A 22,199-nucleotide genomic window follows, 5' to 3' on the forward strand; every position below is an offset into this window, starting at 1 on the left:
TTCAACAAAATTTCACAAGTATTTTATTTTTTCCAAAATTTTTACAAGTGTTTTTAAGCGACAAAAGTTCTTTTCGCACTACGCTGCTCTTCCGGTGAGCTTGATGCACAATTGTTATTTCACCAAAATCGTACTCACTGTTTTATTTATGTTTGATGCTGCAGTGGATCTCAGGGTTGGGATCCGACCAGGTTAATGCGACCTGGACAGCACCATACTGTTGGGCGCCACGATGTAGGCCTCCGAATCCTCGGCTAGCTCCGGGCCTGGAGTGGAGGTACATTCAATGTTTGGAAGAACAGGTAGGCACAGTATATAGTAAATGGAAACTAATGTTCACTCTGTTATAGTTAATTTATTATGTCACATTCACAAAAATTATAAAGAAAAGTCAAGTAAGCAAAAACACAGACATACAAGAACAAAATCTCATGGAACTAATTTATTATTATAATATTGTTTATATAAAATTAATACGTTTATTATTTACTTATTCACTTTAACTAGCGTAAGCGAAATTGCACGAACAGGGCTTTATACCGAAAGGTTGGGAGCCGGGTCCAATAGTAAAGAAACAAATTAAACTCGCGAAAACGACTAAGTCGCTATCTGACATTGGGAGGAGTAGGTATCGACCGGTAGGTATCTCGGACCTCGGTGAGTACCTCTTCTCAAGTTTTGACAAACTTGTATGGAGGAGAGTGAATAATTCGCGCCGCGAACCGTTGCAGGTTCGGGGTCGTAAGTGCGAGAGAAGACTGCTGATGGATCTTTTCTTTTGGTATGCTTGGCGTGTAGGGTGCCGGGGCTATGCCCCCTATCCCTTTCATCTATATTATGGCGTATGATGGAAGTCTGCTCCGTGTAGCGGTTTAGCTACTAATTGGATGTCATGTCTTATTTGAGTTTTGTAGGATGGCTTAGATGTATAAAATCAGATGTATAATAATTCGTCTTCTTCTCGTTTCCTCATCGTCTTCTGGTCTTGATTATTGGGCTTTCAGGTCTTGTCGAGATTAGTTTAATTCTGTCAGTTTTGATATCATGTTGTTGGCAGTGTCGATAGTGTTTTTTAAAGCATTTATCATGTCCTTTATCTCCTCTGGTTTAGGTTTTTCCTGGGTGGTCTTCCAGGCAGGCCTGAACGAGTATCTGTCTTGGGTCCTTTCCGCTTGTTGTTTATCTGCTTCTGTGTATCCGTATCGGGCGTGTTTTGGGTGCCTCGGGCATCCCCTGTAGTTGGCCGGATGAGGGCCTCCACAGTTGGCGCATGTCGCAGGATCTGTGGTATTGGGTTTCTTGCAGTCAGCTGTGAGGTGATCGCCTGCACAACGGACGCACATTGGTCTGGCATGGCAGCAGGAAGCGGCGTGGCCGAAGCCTTGGCAGCGATGGCACTGTCCGTCCGTCGTCCTCCTGCGTAGTGGCTCCACCTTTATAGATAGTCCAAAGATTTTTTCAAGTCGGTAGATGTCTTTGGCGTCGCTGGTTCTCTCTACGTCCACCAGGATTAGCGGTATCTGAGTTCTTGAGTGGCCTTGAGTCAACCGATACGCGCTCTTGATGGTGAATCCCAGTTCCACAAGCTCGGCGCGAATTTCTTCGGCGGCCGTTTCTTCTGGAACTCCCCTGAGCACCACTTTGAGGGGTTTGTCCCCAAATAGGTTGTAGGAATGGAACTCAATGCCCTTGCGGTCGAGCCGTTCTGACGTGTTTTTGCATCGTTATCATTTCGCTTTCGTTATTTTCAATTTTGACCCTGCTATTCACAAGTTTTTGATCCCGTTTTTTAACTAATACCTTTGCCTGCCCATGGAATACGATTTGTGAAACTTTTGTGTGTTTTCCCTTAGGACTTTCCCGGTAAATGTGCCTTTTCCCTTGCCAACCAGCAATGAACTCGCGAACAATCATATTTCTGTATAAATTTATTGCTTCTGTGTAATTGATAACCATTAAATTAATTAGTTTAATTATCATTACAAGTTATAAACAGATGTAATTAGCGTTGTTGTTGTTAGATTTGGTGTTTTAAAATAAGTATTTCTATTCCTTCATTTAATAATAGTATTGTAATAATAATTAATTATTGTAATAATATAATATTTATTGCGTGATAAATTGTTTTTGCTGGAACTATTTTTGACATTGTTTTAGTGTAGGAACTGCTATATATTATATGCAGGGACGACCAGTGCATCGATCGAAAGACAATATTATTATGTTAGTGTATTAAGACCCTCAACTTATAAATTATTACTAATTACTTTTGATTCTGCTATCTAACCCAAATGCCTAACATAGAGCGTACTCCACCTCCTCGGGAAGGTCCTGATCCTCACAACACACCATCCCTTGCGGCATCCACATCTGGCCACGCCCCATTAACGACTATACGATCGTCAAAAAACAAGACGCGCTCGCCTAAGTCACCTGGGGAGAAATCATCATCAAAAGCCACATCTCCGGACACTATCACCGAACCTGAAGCCAAAAAACCAAAATCCAAGAACCACCAACCAGCCCCTCGGCATGCTGACAACGACGTTTCTTCATCGTCTTCCGGCAGCGAATACGAGGAAACTGGGGAATACACTGCCGTCGACACGGACTTATATGAATCCGTCTATCAAGACGTGTCCACCTATATGAATGAAGTAATTGCGGCCTTCCGCGGCAAGCAAGCAGGAGCCAAGGAACGCATCAATAACGCCCTATTGAGCCTCTCAGAAGCACAAGGCAGGCAGAACATGACCATGGCAAAACTAGAAAAAAAGACCATTGCCCAAGAAGCCAATATTAAACACCTAGAGGGGCTACTAAAGGACAGGACAATTGGCCTCAATATGCAAAAGAAGGCTATCAAAGACCTGCACACGCAAACCAAAACCCTTAAGACGCTTCATTCACCAAAACCGACAGCATCGGCAAACTTCCACACCACCATCGCCGCAACGATGCCAGCGCCCACATCGTGGGCCACAGCCCTTGGCAGAAGAAGCCGCCCTCCCACTGCAACCTCCACAATACTCGCTCCACCTCCGGCCACCGTCAACAGCCATTTCCCGTCCCTGCCTTTAGCCCCCAGACCGGGCGTCCTATTTTTCCCGACCGGCTCTGGGGAAAAAACATCGGAAGCCACAAAGGACCTCCTGAAGAAGGCATTTGACCCCAGATCAATCGGGGTCCAAATTACAGGGATCCGAAACGTGAGAAACGGAGGAATTATTGTTCACCCCCGCTCCGAAGTCGAGGCCACGGCCCTCGTTAAGGCCATGGAGACCTCGGAGGCTGCCCTAAGAGCTGAGCTCGCCGGGAAAAAACAGCCTCGGGTTATTATTTTTAATCTCCCTTCAACCCTTACAGAACCCCAGCTCCGGGAAGCCATCTACACCTCCACCAAGGAGCAGACTGGTCTGCCGGAATCGGCGTACAGGGATATTCGACTCAGCCACAAAGCTGGCCCGAAGACCGGCAGATGTCACTTCGTGGTTTTCGTCCCTGGTGCAATTTGGTCTGCCCTTTTGGTGGAGGACAGGCTGTATATAGGATGGGAATCCTTCCCATTGAAGGACTTTGTGGGGGTAGTGAAGTGCAACATGTGCCACCTTTACGGCCATATGGCAAAGGGATGCAATTCAAAGACTCCCACATGCAGCCACTGCACTGCTTCCGGCCACGATCGCGCAGACTGCCCTCACAAGGAGATCCCACCCAAGTGCGTAGCCTGCTACAAGCACAAACAGCCGCATGACCATCCCACCAATAGCCTCGAATGCCCTGCAAGACTCCACGCCGAGTTGCGCGAAAGGGCTATGGTGGACTACACTGCCGCTCGATGATCACCTTCGCCCAGTTGAACGTGAACTTGAGCGACGCCGGCTCTGCGGAGTTGATTGAGGTTATGCAGGCCGCCGGCATGTCGCTGGCGCTGGTGCAGGAACCGTACCACTGGGGTTCTGAAAAGGGCCCCAGGCTCGCTGAAAAGGGACTTAGGTGCGCGGGCCTCGTTGTCAGCGCCAGTTGTACAGAGCCAAAGGCCTGTATATTCGCTCTTGACCCTCGCCTTGGCGTGCTGTCGCTCTCGCATCTGTCGACTGAGCTGGTCGCGTGTGCAGACATCAGCTTACCCGGAGGAGGCAGCGTGGTGGTTATTTCCGCCTATTTCAGCTTTAAGAGTACAAAGGAACACGTGGTATCGCTGCTTGACGGCATCCTCCGCGCAGTTGCTGGCAGGGATGTCATCATCTGTGCGGACGCCAACTCGCAGTCCCCCCTCTGGGCGCCCGTGGATCTCCCCTTGTGCGACGCGGACGTCATCGAGGAGCTGGTGCACCAGCACAACCTGGTCGTCCTCAACGATCCGAATAGCATGCCGACTTTCACGTCACATGCAAACTCCGGAAGCACTCACATCGACATCACTCTTGCCACTGAGTCCGTCGCGAGACGTATCAGGGGCTGGAGGGTCCATGCGAGCGCCTCCATGAGTGATCATCGGTTGATCACTTTTGAGCTGGCCGCTGACTCCTCGCACGATGGCGTCTCTGACGTATCCCCTTCCCCGCCCACGCGTTTCAGAACGCGTGACGGGAATTGGGAAAAGTTTGAAAAGGCGCTCTCCAAAAAGCTTGATAGGACTTCGAGATACCGTTTTCCGGACCTGCACTCGGCCGCTTCACGACTGACTGCAGATATCACCGGAGCAGCCGAAGCTTCACTCGGACGCTGCAAGCCCAAGCCACCCAGCCAGTCGCCGTGGTGGACGCAGCAAGTTTCGAACCTGCGCGACTTTTTCAGGAAAGCACGCAAGGTCCATCAACGTGCGCGCCGACTCAAGCAACCACCTGCCTCTATTGATCTTCTTGCATCCATGGCTAAGTCCGCCCGATACGACTACAAGAAAGCAATTACTCAAGCCAAGAAGGACTACTGGAGGAACTTCGTCACCATCGAGGGGGGTTCGGACCCTTGGGGTCCTCCATACCGTGCATTAAAGCTTGGTCTCAGACCGACGAGCCTCTTGTGCGGTATCGAGAAACCGGGTGGCGGATACACCAGTACCGAGTCTGAAACGGCTGCGGTCCTGCTCGAGGCACTCATCCCCCTGGATGACGAGTCCAGGGACGATGCCACCATGAGTATGGTCCGCTTTGAGGCTTCTCTTCCTATCGACACGGACCATTCATCGTTGCCCTCTGAACAGGAGATCAATCGCATCATTAGAACGTTGATTGTTGGCAAGGCCCCAGGCCCGGATTGCATTGACAATATACTTGTCAAACGCACATGGGCCATCGCCGCGCCAGAAATTACCAAACTTTTCAGTGACTGCATCAAGAGCGGCACGTTCCCCGACTGCTGGAAGCGGGGCTTACTGAAGGTAATCCCCAAAGCCGGCGGTCGAGAACCGTCAAGCCCCAAAGCTTACCGTCCTCTAACACTCTTGCCGGCTCTCGGTAAGGTGCTGGAGAAACTTCTGTGCTACAGGATTGAAGCCCACCTGGAAGAGCATGCGCCGCTTTCTGAAAAGCAATTTGGATTCAGAAGAGGCAAATCAACGACAGACGCCATAAGAAACGTGATTGCCATCGCTGAAAATTCTCGCCGTAAATACGTCCTAGGAGTTTTCCTGGACATTGCAGGTGCGTTTGATAGTGCATCCTGGCCTCTTATACTTCAAAAGCTTCGGCTCAAGAGACTACCAGGAAATTTGTTCGCGTCGATTCAGAGTTATTTCACGAATAGATCGATCGAGTTTCGTGTTGGTTCTACCACAATAGAGAGGCGCACCAGCATGGGCTGCCCCCAGGGCTCTGTCCTCGGGCCCCTCCTCTGGAACGTGCTCTTCGACGATCTCCTTAGGATCCCGCTTCCAACCGATTGCACTGTCATCGCCTACGCTGACGATGCGCTGCTGTTGGTGGAGGCCGACAGCAGGGCGAAGATTGAGAGTACCGTCGGCGAAGCCTTAAAGTCAATTGAGGCGTGGGGTAAAGTAAGCAGACTATCTTTCGCACCTTCCAAGACAGAAGCCATTGTCCTGAAAGGACCGGGACGACTAAACTGTAAGCGGCCACCCACAGTCCGCTTCGGTGATACGAGAGTGAAAGTGTCAAAGATCGTCACCTACCTGGGCGTCCAAATGGACACTATGTTAAATTTCCATCACCATGCCTTTACCCAAGTCTATAAGGCTGGGAGGGCCTTCCAGAGGGTGGGCCGTATGGCTGGTGATGGATGGGGCTTAAAAGTAAGGGCGCTTAAGATTGCCTATGGCGCCATTTATATGGGGATTGCCGCCTACGCTGCTAGTGCGTGGTGCTTGCATATCCCGAAAAGTGTCAAACTTAGAAGCACTCTTTTAAGCGGACAGCGCAGCGCGCTGCTTTCCATAACCAAGGCCTACCGAACAACTTCTACGGCCGCGCTCCCGGTCCTGGCCGGCATTCTCCCACTAGATCTGCACATACAGGTCAGCGGCGCATCAACGATGCTCTTCAAAGGCGAGGAGGCCGTTGTTGGTGACTTTCACCTAGCCCCGCCTCCTCGGCTTGTTGCTGAAAAAGTAACCTCGTTGAAGCGGACAATACGTCTCATGACGCTTGACGCGGCGTGGAAGACCTGGCAGCGACGGTGGGATGAATCAACCAAGGGCCGGCACACATATATGTTTTTTCCAAATATTAAATGGCGATTGGAGATAACCAAATATCTGACTCCTGACCATCACACCAGTCAATTTGTGACTGGACACGGTGGGTTCGCTGGCAAGCTCTTTGAGCTTGGACTTGTAAGCCGTCCGACATGTCCATGCGGAGGGGAGATTCAGGATGCCAACCACATCCTCTGGGAATGTCTTAGAATGTGCTCCGAACGGGAGGAGATGCTCAGGTCGGTCCAACCAGCTGTTGGGCCCATCGGGCCGTCCGACTTGGTTGCTACTAAGGCCAATTATCTTGCATTTAAAAAATTTGCGGCGTCTTACTGCGGGCGTGAAGATCTCTTCACATAATTTTTGCTGTCCGTATGATTAGCTTCATTATTTTGTTTTATATACACTAGAATCATTTTTATTTTGATAATTTCCCTGTGCTCTTCTCTCCCCGGCACTTTGCATTAGAAAGTAACTTTAAACTCAGTCAGAGCTCACTCTGAGCGTAGCAACCTTAGTCCTGGGTATCTCCTCCTAGGGCATTCCCGGTCTAAAACTTAACTAGATGCTTCACATCGCCAATGTAGGGTCACGTGATACGCCCGATTAAGACCGGGTGTGGTGCGTGGCGGGTTTTGGTTTGGAGGGATTAACTTCAATGGTCATGGAAAAATTTAACATGTCTAGTAATTTTACTGCTTGTCTGTATTCTTCTATTTCTGAGATCGTTAGTATAATCCCCTTCTTGACATTTTTGGCTTCAGAGACACATATTCCTGCCTCTTCCAGCAGCTTCATGTTGTCCCTGTAAGCCTTTTTGTCGTGAAGGACAATCGGAGGGATTTTCTGTGCTCCCGTGCGGTCCAAGTTCCTCTTGGCCGGATTCTTCGAGGGCGCGTTGCCTCTTGAATTTTTTCCGGGGATTGTTGTCTTCTTCGAGCATGCCGGCTGGTTAATGTTAGGCATGTCCGGTTTCTTCGGCGAGACCGTGGCGGGTTTCTTGGCCGCTTTTTGGTCTGCCCGGTCGGTTGCTTGTCTTTTGGTCGCTTTTTTTCCGTGTTCTACGCGGGCTACGTCCTTGTCCGTTGAGGGCTTGGCCGCTGCTGCGTAACTCTTCGGTGCGTCTGGCTTGCCGGCGTCGGCGGGTTTTACTGGCGCGGATGCGCGGGGATCTGCTGTGGGTTTCTGCGTGGCGGCGGTAGGGTTAGGCTTGCCGGTTACGGCGGGCTTTTCCGGCGCTGCTGTGCGGTGATCTGGGTTTGGAAGCGATACAGATGTGGCCGCTGGCGTGGTGTCCATCTGTTCGTGGGCGGTGGAGACTGGTTTCCCACTCGAGACCGGGTCCTTGGCTGTGGCTGGGGCGGCAGCCCTGGCCTTGGCCGAGGCGGGGGCTTTGGTGGGTTTTACAGCATCCATGGAGTGAACGAGTTTGCCGCTATAGTCGTCGGCATCATCGGTGTCTAGGAAGAAGTCGGAGTCATCATAATCCAAGTCTTCGTACTCCTCGTCTTCCTCTTCCGAGAAAGGCTTGAGTAGTCCCGAGTCCATGGCGTTGATCTCTTCGAGGACCCTCTGGTAATTCGATATGTTTTTGTTCCTCCTCTTCTTGTCCTGAGAATCGCGTTGCTTCTGCAGGTCAGGAAGAGAGTCATGCGGCTGAATCCCGTAGGCAAGGGCGAGGAAGCCGTAGATGTACGCGAAGTCCGCGGCCCTCAGCTTCCTCCTCAGTACACGGATGTTCAGCAGGTCTGTCTTGATGTTATCGTCCACTTGTCGGTGGCACTCTGGAGCCAATAACCCCACGAGCGACGGTATTTTGCTCATGATGGAGGTTTTGGTGTTGACAGGCGTCTCCGCTATGAAGGCTTTGCAGGGGAATCTTGAAGTAGTCGGCCGTCGAAGAATATCTTTATAAAGACTTTTCCGCGGCGGTGAAGTTCTGCCAAGAGTCCTCTGATATGGCGATGATAGCGGCGAAGCGGTGTAGACTTTGGATCTGTGTGCAGACAGGAGCGCGGTAAATGAGGTGTTTACGCGGCGAGTGTGCTGATGGATTCTAAAATCACGGGTTTTTATACAAATGTGCCCGTCGTGCAATCTTTCTTACTTTAACATCTAATACAGCTCGGTGTCGCCACGGGCACATACTTACGACTAGTTGGCGGATGTTATTCCGTCAACCAGACATATAGGCAGTAATAATTGCTTAGTACATACTCATACTTCGCCGATCAAAGATTTCCCGAGCCTTATTCCAGTACGCGGTCTCCTTGATCGACCAAAATCATTGATCCGATTCTCCCGTCGCGTGTGAGCGTGACGCCGTCATACTCGCGAGCGAGAGGGGCTCTGTCACTGCAAAGCTGGCAAATTCGTATCGCGAAATCGGTTTCAAACACGTACGACAGAGACGCCGTCGTACGTCAGAGCAGGAAAGCTGCCGGAATACCGATTCGGAAACGCCGCGCGTGGAACAGCCGCGGATATTTAGGATCGGATTTACTATGAAAATTACGCGGGATCGTGATTACAATCGGATCGATGGTTGCCCTATGTGTTGCTATACTTTGTGATTGCACATCTGTACAAATGGAAGTTTTCGCAACAGGACCTATGAGCATATGTTAACAATTACTGCGCCGTGTACGCGCGATGCGTAGCGACATCGATCCATATACCCTTAATATTACAATACCAATTACTTTTAATTATTATATGCTATCAACGCCCATCTATATGTCCCCCTTTATTATTCTCGTTAACCCTTACATTTTTACATTATTTTATACATTAGCTTACAATTTACATTACATATTAAACTTATAATTCAAATCGTATTTTATATCCTATTTAGCTTAATTATCTCCTTATCTAAACATATATTTAATCCAAACTTAATCCTATTGTTATGCTTCGTCGAGGGTCGTCATCATCCAACCGGTGGCGCATTGACTACCAGGATCAGACCGAGCGGTGGGGAGGCACTACTCCTTATGGGAGTGCCCCCATAAGGGGCGGAAAATCTAGTGTGCGTCATACGTATATAGGTACTTTCGTTCGTAACTTCCTGTTATTTTTGATATTTTATTGTCTGACACACCTCTTGCGTATTTTTGGTATGGTTCTATTTCCTTTTAATATACGAATATGATAGAATAATCAAAAGGTGCGTGAGCTGAACGGTTTTCAAAAGAAAAAATATTTTCCACGTAATGACAGGGATGACAAATAGGATTAAATTTCATCAATGTGCCAAAGTAAAATAAAATTTAATTGGGTTTTCTTCATGCCTGTAGAATGTAGATACTAAATTTAATGTTCTTACTCTATGGCCATATCCGGTCCTTAGTTGGAGCATATAAATACCAAGCGGCATCTTCAAGAATTCATGTCGCTAGCCAGTCTTCTTACATCGTTCCAGGTCATACCAGCATCCAGTAACACCACCGTATACACTCTAAAGATAGTATTTAAGGCCTTCCAGGACGCCGGAATTCGGTTAGTTTAAAGAACAGACAAGCCATGTTGACGCTTGTTTCTTGTATCCACAGCTAATGCCCAAGCCAAGGTCCAACGTCACCTTTTCACTCTCAGCGTGATGAGAGGCTAATTGGTGCATTCTCTTATCTCCTCGTTATTCCTAAAGTTGTACCACCATACACCTAGTATCCATCGTAAACATATGTTCTCGAAGCTCAGTATACGATTGCTTTGAGCTTTCGTAAGGTGCCATGATTCACTACTGTAAAGCAGCACTGTCAGAATGAAAGCGTCGAATAGGTGGCATTTGGTTTTGATCGAGTACAATTGTGAGTCCCAGACACGAGGGACATTGATTGTTGCTCTATATTATAACGTAATATTAACATAGTAATAATAGAGTTCGCTAAAAACCCCAAATGGAAATGGGCTGGACACATAGCTTGAAGAAGGGACAATCGTTGGAGAAATTTAATCATCCAGTGCTACACACGAGGTCCACAAGGTAGATTCAGATGCCGCTGGATAGATGAAATGATAAAATTCTGCGGAAGTACGTGGCAACGCAACGCACAGGACCGGGAGATGTGGAATCAACTTGGAGAGACCTTCAACAAGCAGTGGATAGGTTCAGGCTGATGATGATGAATACGTCGGTAAAAACCGATATTGTGTAGGTCAAAAATATGACAGGCATAAGGGTACAAAACCGATTTCGTAACCATGTCTATTTTAAAGCTTAATGTTATGATCTATCTAATTCTATTTCGACCACTGCAACTTTTATGGTACCATATTTGGAAAGACGATGTTCTATATCTGATCAATATTTTCTTTTTAAAATAATCAATGGTTTTGTTGACTCGCCAGACCTACTCGAAAGGGTTTGTCCATCAAGGTTTACGCGAAACCAAACTTTGTACCATGTCAGTCGTGGCGATTCTAAATATGCACAAAACTCTTTTATTCGGCGCTCTTGTTTAAATTACAATATTTATATTTCTCCAACATTGATCCTTTTAATGATTCACCTGTTGCATTTAAATGCGTTATCTCCAAAATTCTGTATAAATAGTTATATATATATTTTTTTTAAATTGTTACATTTTTGTGTAGTCAGTCATCAAATATTTAAAATAAATATAACGGATAATAAGGCTTCAAAAGTATATAAATATATTATCTACAACGTTTAAGGAATGTCCAGGATCATGCTTTGAAAATAGAAAAAAAGCTCCATTTTGACCTACGCTGCGCATGTGGGCCGTTAAAAAAATAAATAAAAAAAATAAGGGAGTTTGTTAAGAAAATATTTTTTGTAATTACACATTTACTTCAGATTTTATTATTTATAATCCTGTGGCCTTGCATATAACAATATAATGTATTATCAACACAGCTTAAACAGATATTATTACAGTAATTAAGTTATTTATTATTATTAGTTATTAAGTAGGTATAGTATGTAATATTATTGTTACAAATATTAATCTCAATATAAAATCACCAGGTCACTAGATACCTATTGTTTATTCTTAAGGCGAAGTCTTCACTGAGCCTTTTTTAAAGAGGCACCTAGCGGAAAAATACGAAGCTTGCAATTTGAGACATTTTTTTGATAATTTACAATTTCAACTGTATTAATGAATAAATATGTATCTGAAAACATTACAAATAAAAATATTTTTTATTTTAAGTCAAAGACAAACTTACAATTGTAAAAAATGTAATAAAATGTGAATTTGTTCTATCGGACCGCACCCTATTATTACATATATTTTATGGTCATATTTATTATTAAAAATTAGTTTATTAAGTTTTCTAAATTTACGCCATGTTTTCACTTTTAAATGATTTCTGCGCCAGTTATATTGAAGCAAACAAAAATCTATTGACTGAGTTCTTGCTTGGTATGCTAATGCACTTTTCACATTATTTTATTAACATTATAACAGGCGCCGCTTTACTTGAGGGCTATTAAATATTTTAAATAATATGTGGTTGTGCGTTGTAATTTGATGTGATACTTATATGATAATTGATATACTTAATTGATAACTCCCGTATATAATTTAGGAGGCACTACGTTAGAGCACCACACTGCCCTTAGCCTCAGCGATAGGTAGGTGGGCCCGCCAAATATCCTGGCCTGGGGGCCCGCTTCAGGATGTGGGGTCCATGATAGAATCCATTTGTCAATGAACGATGATGAATTTGGATTGACTACTAATGAAATTGATTGTGCTAATAAACAAGCACATTCGTCGCATGAAAAACAGATTAATTTAAAAATAAATATAATATAAGTAGTAAAACCTTGTTTATGTTTATATATTTTTTTTCATTTTTGTATTAGAACATTGTTGAATATTTAAATTATTTAATGAAATAAGGGGGGGAGGCGCCAAGATTACATTTTTTTTAAAAGGGAGGCGTGGTATCATAATGTTTGGAAACCACTGACGTAAGGTATATTTACAATATCCTAAACTATGTTAAACTCATACGAATTCAGATATAACATTACGGTAAGTTCCTAGCAGAATATTTTTATTGTAAAAATATAATAACGAGGGTATACTGACAGAACGCATTATTTCAGTTTTTGCTGTTTTTCTGTTTTAAATGCCAAAATGTAGGTATACAATTTTACGCTCTACGTCCTAGTAAAACGCACAAAGGCATAGGATATAATGGTGAGAAAATAGAAACATTATTAAATCATATTGTTATTTTTTTATTCTGATAGAAAGCATGATAATGACCTAATGCGCTATGCGTATACAAAATATAGGACTTGTAACATATCGTATATTGTGTTTACCATAAAGGTTAGTATTTATAATGTAGAAAAAATGATTTTAAATCATAAAAAAATCTACATGGGAGAACGCTTTGAAAACCCACCAACTCCCTTAGCAACCAATAATAGTCATTAACTTTTTACGGATTTTTCTGAAATAAATTTCCATACAAAACAGAATTAACCGAAAATGAATTCAATTATGCTTAAAGTTGGCATTAAAAGAATGCATTGGCATCGCGTTCTGATATATTCTAAAAGTTTCAAATATCTAGCTAGTCGGGAAGTTAGTTAAAAATCGATTGCAAGATTTGTACTGGACAAATAACCACTGGACAAACAAGAATACGAGCTAATAAAAACATTGTAATAATGCAGTACATTGGCTATTTTCAAAATTTGTTTGCTGCTGGATTCCTGTAAAATGTGAACCAACAAGAAACTACACTCTTGAACAATATAATTATTTAAAAATAACACAAATTAATAATGTTATATTATTTTAAACTGTACCAAGTATTTCATTAAATGTCAATTGATTCTGTTGGCCATACGTAGCTTTCGATCCAATCCAAATGACTGGAAACTCTTGTATAGACGCCTGGAATTTTTGTACCACACAACTTGCCGAAAGACGTTATTCCGACGATTTTGTGCATATCCTCGGTGTATTGGATTTGAAGAGGACCTCCAGAATCTCCCTGAAATTATAAAATAAATATTAGCATGTTATTAACCAATTTTTCCACAATGGGTTCCATGAAAAGAAGCAAAACTGATACGTTTAAATCTGGCTGGGAAAACAATACTTGGAAGAGATCGCTTGTGCCTATAGCTTATCTTCCAAGCTGCTAGCCTAATCCAGGACCTGCATATTACATCGAAAGTATAATACCGCACACAGAACAGATTAATAATGGTTTTTATGCCGGATAATCTTTAATATGTATGATTCAACCCAAAAAACCAAAATCGCGCCGACTGTCCTGAAATATTGAATGCGCGTTTTGTTTACGCGAATGTAACTATTGATAATAAGATATTCTTTAACACGTGTTTAAGTTCCCCATCCCACATTTCTTCACATTCAGTAGGGTAAGCCCGTTTCCATTAATTTAATGTTCCCTGGTACCGTACCTACATACATATATTATACTAGATAATGACGCGAAATCGCCAGTGATTGGTTACACTACATATTTTCCGGGAAACCTTCCTCAGCTGTCAGTGTCGGAGAATGTAGTAGTCACAACATGGATTATAATTATTAATAAAAAGTTCAACGATATACCTACGAAAATTTAAATGTTTGATATTTAGTTATTTCATCATGAATTTAGACAGTTTGGTTTAAAAAGGAACATAAAAAATGCTAGGTACTTAAAGTTTGTACTGCTTTAGCATTACAATAAATTGGGAATGATTCAGAAAAAAACACCAACACATCAAGAAGTCAGGTCCGAATCAGTTCCGTTCCCGAATTTAAAGAGTAATTAAAAAGTGGGATGCATTCTTTTTTTCAGAACATTCTTTTTGAAAAAGGATTTTATCTCGCCTATGGCGCATTTGTTTCTTATGTCACGCTTAGTGTGTTCAGTTATATATAATATACATAATATAAAACAGCTTCATATTATTCGTAAGTTCATGTTGGGAATGAAAGTGGGGTTACTGGAGGTAGTAATGATGGATGTATTTACGATACCTTGTCGATAAATGGCTTATTTTTTTAAGTTGGATAAGCGGGATGCATTAGTGAAATTGACTGATACCACCATGAATTTTTCATATTTTCACTTTGATTTTTTTTTAAATATAAAAATATTTATAGATACATATTTCGTTTATAAACTGAAGTTTTATAAGTATTTATAAATAGATTCCACAAAAATAATTTTTTTATTTTTCCCCTGGCTGTTTTTCACTGTTTTGTTTTGTCACGTTCTGTTTTGTCCGGTTACCGTTAGTTGCCCGACCTGTGTTCTTATTCATACGTAGTTATCATCATAATTAATTACGGAGTCGAGTCGTGGACCCTGAAGGCAAGAGAACGAAAGGCAATTGATGCCTTTGAGATGTGGTGTTGGCGCCGAATGCTTCGCATTTCTTGGACGTAGCACAGGACGAACCAGTCAATCATCCAGGGACTGAAGATAAAGGAACGGCTCTCGACGATATGTCTGAGAAGAATTCTGCAGTTTTTTGGACATATTGTCAGGCGCGGACCGGACAACCTGGAGAGACTGGTAGTTTTGGGTAGCCTCCAGGGAAGGCGAAGCAGAGGAAGAGCGTCTGCGCGATGGAGCGACCAAGTGAAAGAGCTGACTGGGGGCACCATCCGTTCTGCCCTGAGAGAAGCGGAAGATCGAGAAGGATGGAAAGTCTTGGTCGCTCAAAGGATGGGGAAATTTAAATGTGGTCACGATCCTCAGCCATGAGTGCACGACCAAGAAGAGAGAGATTAGAAAATGGTTAACAATGTCCAATGGATCTGTCATTGTAGAACAGCTGTGTCGCGTAGGGACGCCATTTTGTAGTCTTTACTAAACGGGATAGAGTGGAAAAATTGCATTCTAAATTTGAATTTACAATCGATTAGAAGTTGAATTGAAATTTGAGAGAAGAAGAATCGATCGTTAGAAGATACATATCGTAATAGATAACATACCCAGCAAGTGTCAGAAAAATTGATATTATCCAAGGCGCAAAGTTGGTTGACTTTCAATCCATTCGGGACGTGTCTGTCTCGCGACTTCGTGAACGTGGCATTGCATTCAACAATTGGGACTGCGGTAACATTTGCTTTCAGCAGATACTTACTCTTACTTTCCCCTGTAATAAAACAACACAATAATAAATAATAGTTATTATTTTAACTGATAATTTAAATAATGGATTTATCCAAGGGCTCAACAAGTGAAGGTATTTTGGGGCAGCAAAACGTCAAAAAGGAACAGTTTATCATTAAGGCTATACCTCAGTTGAGGCATGGTTTAAAAAGATCATGGCTAGGCGATGCGCGGATTGTGCAAATGACGCGTGCCGAATTAAATATAATTTCTCACATAAATCCAACATGCGTTCATTTAATGTTCTGTTTATTGTTCTATCAGTAACAATAATAATATATTCATTGACATGTTTTCTTTTTCAAATAGGTAACGTTTTTAGTCATCTTTACACGATTTAAGAATAAATACCTCCGTCGCCATCACGAAACAAATTGACGTGTTCACAGCTCGACGGTCGCTCTCCGATTGCCAGCGAGTGCAAAATTTCGTCGCACCTATAGTTGAAAATTATTTGCCGTTTCACTGAAGTATCGTCTTAATATTAATTTAATTACTTATATTATGTTATGATAATATAATATGTCGTGTCTGGAAACTTGTACGTATGTAGTTCGCCATATCACACTTCACTGTGAAAAGTTGCAGGTATCGAAAATATATGGCCAAGACCGTCCAACCTATTTGGGTCATATAGTACTGAAATAAAATTTATGTCTAAATAAAACACGGTTCTTGACGGTTTACACTTTACACAGTTTACAGAAAGCCATCAGCAAACAAATTTTGAAAATAGCCGTATACTGGATTATTTTTTAGGTTAGGTTAGGTTAGGTTTTCATTATTGAATTCATTAATTTTGCCAAAATCAGCTATGAAAATTGAATTAGTGTTAATTAATGTGAATTAATATGGTCATCTCTTTCAGATAAGAAAGCTCACGGCGAACTGTGCCACGGTGAAATATTTTACGTACAATTTAGTAATTGTAACCAATATAATACGAGTATTATGTAGTTCATAATTTGACGAAGGGCGGCACGTACCAGAGTGTGACAAATAGGATAATTAGCGTAACATTAAATAAAACATATAATTTTTATGTTCTTATCAATTAGGAGCTTAAAACCTCCAATCTATGACAATTAATAGGTATAAGTTGAATAAAAGTACCAAAAATCATCCTTTAAATGTATTTTATAGAATGAGCCAGTGTTATGGCATTGTATAGGTATAATATAAAACATTTATATAAAAAAATCTTTGTATTAGTGTCCAAAAATGAATAAAGATCAATAATTTAAGTAAAGGCAATTTTTCTCATGTGTTTGTTTCGCTGATAGTGAAATAGTCGCCAGCGGCGCAATTTTCTTTCCTAACATAAAACTTTTTTTAACTGTGCTTCTGTGTCTGAAAAATAAAAAATAAGAATAACTCTCATACTTTTGATAAATATCGATCGTTTCAAATATATTCACGTTACATTTAATAATGTTATATTTTTAATACTTACCTACATAAAAAATATGGTATCACTTTTGGCATAGTATAAATATGTTGATGAAAATACAATAATTACCTACATCTGTGTTTCTTTTAAAATTATTCAATATTTCGATTAAAAACTTTTTTATTTACAGGGGTGAAAGGTATATTGGTCTAGCACCCGGTTAGCAGTTTTCCTTGATACGGCCCTGGATCTGCTATTGAATAATAACTGTTTATCTGGTCGGAATTTTGTAATATTAACTAAACGAGTGGATAATTATTGAATTTGTATCATTTTGGTGATTTGATTTTCTTTTGTTTTGAATATTTAAAAGAATATTTTCATATTGTCATCTTAAATTCATTCATTCATTATATTTTTTTCATTATTATATAAAAATTTTCCACCATATGGTTAAGACGCCAATCTGAATCTTATGTCTAGCAAAACAACTGACTCTGTTTAAAAAAAAATAACCAATGTATAATATGAAGACCAGCTGTTCAGCTTAGGCGTACAATTTTGTAATGTTAGTGAGGTCGAGTGTAAATTGAATTAAAAAATTCTATTGTGAATAATATTAAGTGTCTGTATATATAGTTACTTTTGATATCTGTGGTGCCCCAGCCAGTGATGAACATAACGTCATCAGGATCTTCAGTGTCAGTGCTAAGGCAAGCCGGATAAGCGAACGAGTTTACTGAAACTGATCTGTTTAGCCTGTTGAGAAAAATACCAATATCAGTTATTTATATTGTGGCAAAAATGCTCTAACATAACCTAAAATTTATTGAATAACAGTGATAAACATTAGTGGGAGATTTGTTTATTGTAACTTTGCTATACTTCGTAAAGATTTATCTCACCATTGAAAGGATTATCCGCTTCTAATAAATTTTTCAGATAACAAGAGTCTCGGTTTTTCTGTCCTACATTTTTTAGTTGGACCGGTTATATAAATATAAATGAATATATGATTAAAAAACAAAGCTTAAACAATAGTATCATACAAAAATATGTAAAGAGATCTTCACATCTGCAGTGAGATGACGAGATTTTTTTAATAGCAAGAAAGACAGCACGGTAACATTTTTTCTTTATTTTTATTTCTTTAAAATAACACGGATACCACTTCCATAAGCTCCAGTTAACACGTTTTACTTGATTCCAGATGTTTGAATTAGAATCAAGTAAGACGTGTTACTGTGCTATTCAAAGAAATTTGACAGTTGTTATTGCGGTTGCCATGACCGGCCGTGTTAAAAACATTACGATTCACGCCTGATAGTTAACTTCCCGGGATAATTAATTGTCTGAAAACGGCATAATAACACATGTAGCACTTTTACATTGATTTTGGAGTTAAGTGATATGTTAGAATTGCCCAGCTGGTTGGTCGGTTCGGTGGACCAACATCCGATTGAACCGACTTGAACATCTCTACCCTTTCCATACACATTTAACGAAATTCCCAGAGATGTAGTTTGCATCCTGTATTTATACGCAACATAAATAATATATTTTAACGGGTGACAATTAATTCTAAACTCGTAGAGCTTGATTGCGGAGCCTCCATTTCAGTCAAAATTTGACTGGTGTAATAATTACTATTGTCCGCAGTTAAAGCGGTTATCGCCATCGCCATTTGTTATCGGTATCGCCATTTGATATAACAATATATATTTATGTGCCTGCCTATGGTGAAGGCATCATGTTTTTTTCTGCCAGATCTTCAATGCTCCATCCAGCGTTAATTTATTTATTATTTACTTATTTGTAAAACACCGCAACAGGCCATAAATCCCAATGACAGTGGCAAAAGTCCATTAGATTATATAAATATATTTAGACCTCACCGGGAACGTATCCGGAGCTCCCGGATGGAAAGCCAGCGCCTTACGCACTCCACCACGAGAGCCGCAAAGCTAGACGAATAGCTCCGTTCCTTTTGAATAGTTTTTCACCGTCAAGGCGAGAGGCAATTCATTATAGAGAGCTTACGGTTATCGATTTTTGGGTTATCAGATAACGTACTGTTAGGTATATGAATTCGAACGCTGCTCTCATTGTAATGAACTATGCGGGCAAATGATGCTTTGACCTTACGCACTGGAGTGTTTTAGTATTATTTTTTAAAAAAAAAAATATAAAAAAAACATAGAGTCTTCAAGTATCCATACCTTAATATAGCTATATCGTCGTAGGAATAGCTGGTATTGTAGTTGGGATGTGAGATAATTTCAGAAATTAAATAATCGGTTTTATCAGTGCTTCTTTTCTCAATATCCACAATTCCGATGCGAACCATTGTTGGAGGATTGCTGGAAAAAAAGATAATATTATTTTAAAATATCGCCATGTTTGGACACCAGAGGAAAAATGTCATTAGTGTTAAAATATAATAAAACTCTCTTACCGTAAAGTTGTGTTAGGTACACAATGCGCAGCAGTCAAGACATGCCACTTCGAAATAAGGGAACCACCGCAATTGTACTCGATCTTTCCGGTTGCGTCATTTGGGTACCCCAAATTTACCTGAAAAATAGTTTTTATATTACAAACAATTAAAATTTTATTATGCCCGAGCTTTGATTGACAAAATAACCAGTTTGACTCTGGTTGTCGGTAGTAGGACGCAAGGATTAGGTGGTATATGGAAATATCCACTTTTTCAAAGTCTTATAAATGACATGAGTTCATTTAGAGCAGCGATACTCAACCTGCGGCCCGCGGGCCACATGCGGCCCTTTAAGCTTTTATGTGCGGCCCGAAACACATTTATTATCAGGAACATGATTTTTAATTTTGAAATAACCGCTTGGATACACATTACTTTTGTTTATAATTTTTAAAATCTCAAAAATGTTTTGTAAAAAGGGGGAGTTTCATGATTTTTTTCATCACACCATTAGTGATGCGGCCCGCGTTACTTTACAAATATATGTATTTGGCCCGAAGAAAAAAAAGGTTGAGTATCATTGATTTAGAGGTAGGTATATTGCATCTGTTTCAAAAAGACGTACATCAACTTATTTCATTATATTGTAGTGGTGATAAATAGTAAATACAAAGGTGATAATCAAATAGACGTTCACAAAATGTTTGTATTGAAGTAAGGATTTAAATTATGTAAGTAATGATAGTTATTGATTAGTTTCGAATGCAATGCGGTCCTGTTTGCAGTACCTAGAATCTAGATGAAGATTTTTGATTGTATATTTCATTCAAATTTATGAAAGTATTACAATTTATTTCAATATATTAAAAAGATCATCATTTTTATTGCACTCGAAGTATGTGCAATTCGTGTCATGGTTTGAATATAGAGGGTCTTGCGGTGAGGAAGGGTGGAGATAAGCTCTTATCTACACATCGTAGTCGTTCAATGAAAACAAATACGTTTGACTGACAAAATTTAGTATGCACTATTTATGTCGGATCCCGTCTGCCCCCACCCTTCGCCACTGGGGGGGGGGGGGTCTTGGTATCTAATCGTAGTGTCGTAGTTTTGCTACGGAAAGCATATCATTCACAAACATAATATTATGTCAAATAGGGTAAGAAAATAAGCTAGATGGAAATATGCTAGTTTTTCTTAAAATTAAGTGACAATATTATTATCAACATCGTTTTCATGAGAACAAATATTGAAAAAGAATTTATTGTTTCACAAATCACAACTTTCAAATAAGTTATACAGGTAAAAATTAATGCACGTACGAAAATTGGTTACCACTTAAATATTGAATATAAATTTTAATTTATTTTTCAGATATACGGTATTAATACCGACAGAACTGTCTACCTTCAGTAAACGGCCCCTCTAGGGTACGAAAAGACCGGATCATCGCCCTCCAGTATATTAGTCAGCTGGTCTTGAATAATTAAGTAACCTTCCTCCTAGTCGTAATAATATTAAATAAGTAGTATTAATTATATTAATATTAGAATCAGTCAACCTTAAAGGGTTAGAGACGTGGCGTGATATATACAGGTCGATCCGTATTGTTTGAGAGACCTCGTACGATGTGTCGGATAGCCTGTCGACTCTCCAAGGACAGGAAGCAAACAGGAGAAATAAAATCAAAAAAAAAATGGTAGGAGAAATTCTTTTCGAGTGAGATGACGTCTAAGGGCGTGAGCAAATGTTTAAATTGCGATTAAAGATAAATGTTATAAGATAACGCTATTATATTTAATTAAAGTTATTGTAATATGTGACTGTAAGAGACTTAGTGAATAATATAACAGTTAACTTACGCTGAGTTATTTATTGTGAACCCTTCCCTACTCCCGGCGAGTTAAGAAATTACGAAAAATAAGTATTAAAAATGTGGTGAAATGTACTAGGTAGCAGTATAATGAGACATCATGTTGATTTTGAAGTAATTTTTTTTTAATATTCTCTATTTTATGTTAAGGCTATCTGAGGCATGGTCTAAACCATGGGCGGCCAACCTTTTCAGCAGCCGGGCCAGATTCTAAAAATGAGATTTCCTACCGGGCCGCACAACCGATTTTTACAACGTTTTTTCTTAGCTCGTATTCTTGTTTTTCCGGTGGTTGTTTGTCCGGTACAAATCTTGCAATCGATTTTTAACTAACTTCCCGACTAGCTAGACATTTGAAACTTTTGGAATATATCAGAACACGATGCCAATGCATTTTTTAATACTTTAAGCCATCTTTAAGTAGAATTGATTTCATTCTCAGTTAATTCTGTTTTGTATGAAAAGTTATTTCGGAAGATATTCGTAAAAAGTAAAACTATTATTGGTTGCTAAATGGGTCCTAGCAACTAAATTATTAATATTAATTAATATATACGTGCGTTACTATGGAAATCAATATCACATTTCGGTATTATTTCTATCAAGTACAATTTTTTTTGATCGTTTAAGCTAGTCAAATCAAGTTTATATCATTCAACGGAACATATTGATTAGATTAAACTTTTTTTAAATAATAAAAAATAAACAAAAT

General features: G+C 40.7%; 1 protein-coding gene across 1 annotated transcript; it reads right to left on the reverse strand.

Annotated features, from left to right (window-relative positions):
* Positions 1 to 13,462: 13,462 nt before the first annotated feature.
* LOC147073526 (serine protease persephone-like) lies at positions 13,463 to 19,524 on the reverse strand. Its single transcript, XM_085944651.1, has 4 exons — positions 19,397 to 19,524; positions 17,821 to 17,936; positions 15,607 to 15,770; positions 13,463 to 13,639 (listed from the first exon to the last, which is right to left on the reverse strand). Exons 1-4 carry the CDS (start codon positions 19,522 to 19,524, stop codon positions 13,463 to 13,465), a joined length of 585 nt encoding a protein of 194 aa, XP_085800777.1.
* Positions 19,525 to 22,199: the final 2,675 nt, after the last annotated feature.

The sequence above is a fragment of the Rhyacophila brunnea genome, unplaced genomic scaffold, assembly GCF_057557595.1.
Source record: "Rhyacophila brunnea isolate RB1 unplaced genomic scaffold, BYU_Rbru_1.0 scaffold_17, whole genome shotgun sequence".
In the NCBI taxonomy this organism is placed as follows: Eukaryota; Metazoa; Arthropoda; class Insecta; order Trichoptera; family Rhyacophilidae; genus Rhyacophila; species Rhyacophila brunnea.

Bases quoted from the DNA above. Each gene is read 5' to 3' on its own strand.
- LOC147073526 (XM_085944651.1), bottom strand. From the start codon at position 19,524: ATGGTTCGCATCGGAATTGTGGATATTGAGAAAAGAAGCACTGATAAA. The intron at 17,937-19,396 runs GTATGGATACTT...TTTTCTCAACAG, and splicing joins GACGATATAGCTATATTAAG to GCTAAACAGATCAGTTTCAG. The intron at 13,640-15,606 runs GTATGTTATCTA...TTATAATTTCAG, and splicing joins ATTTTTCTGACACTTGCTGG to GGAGATTCTGGAGGTCCTCT.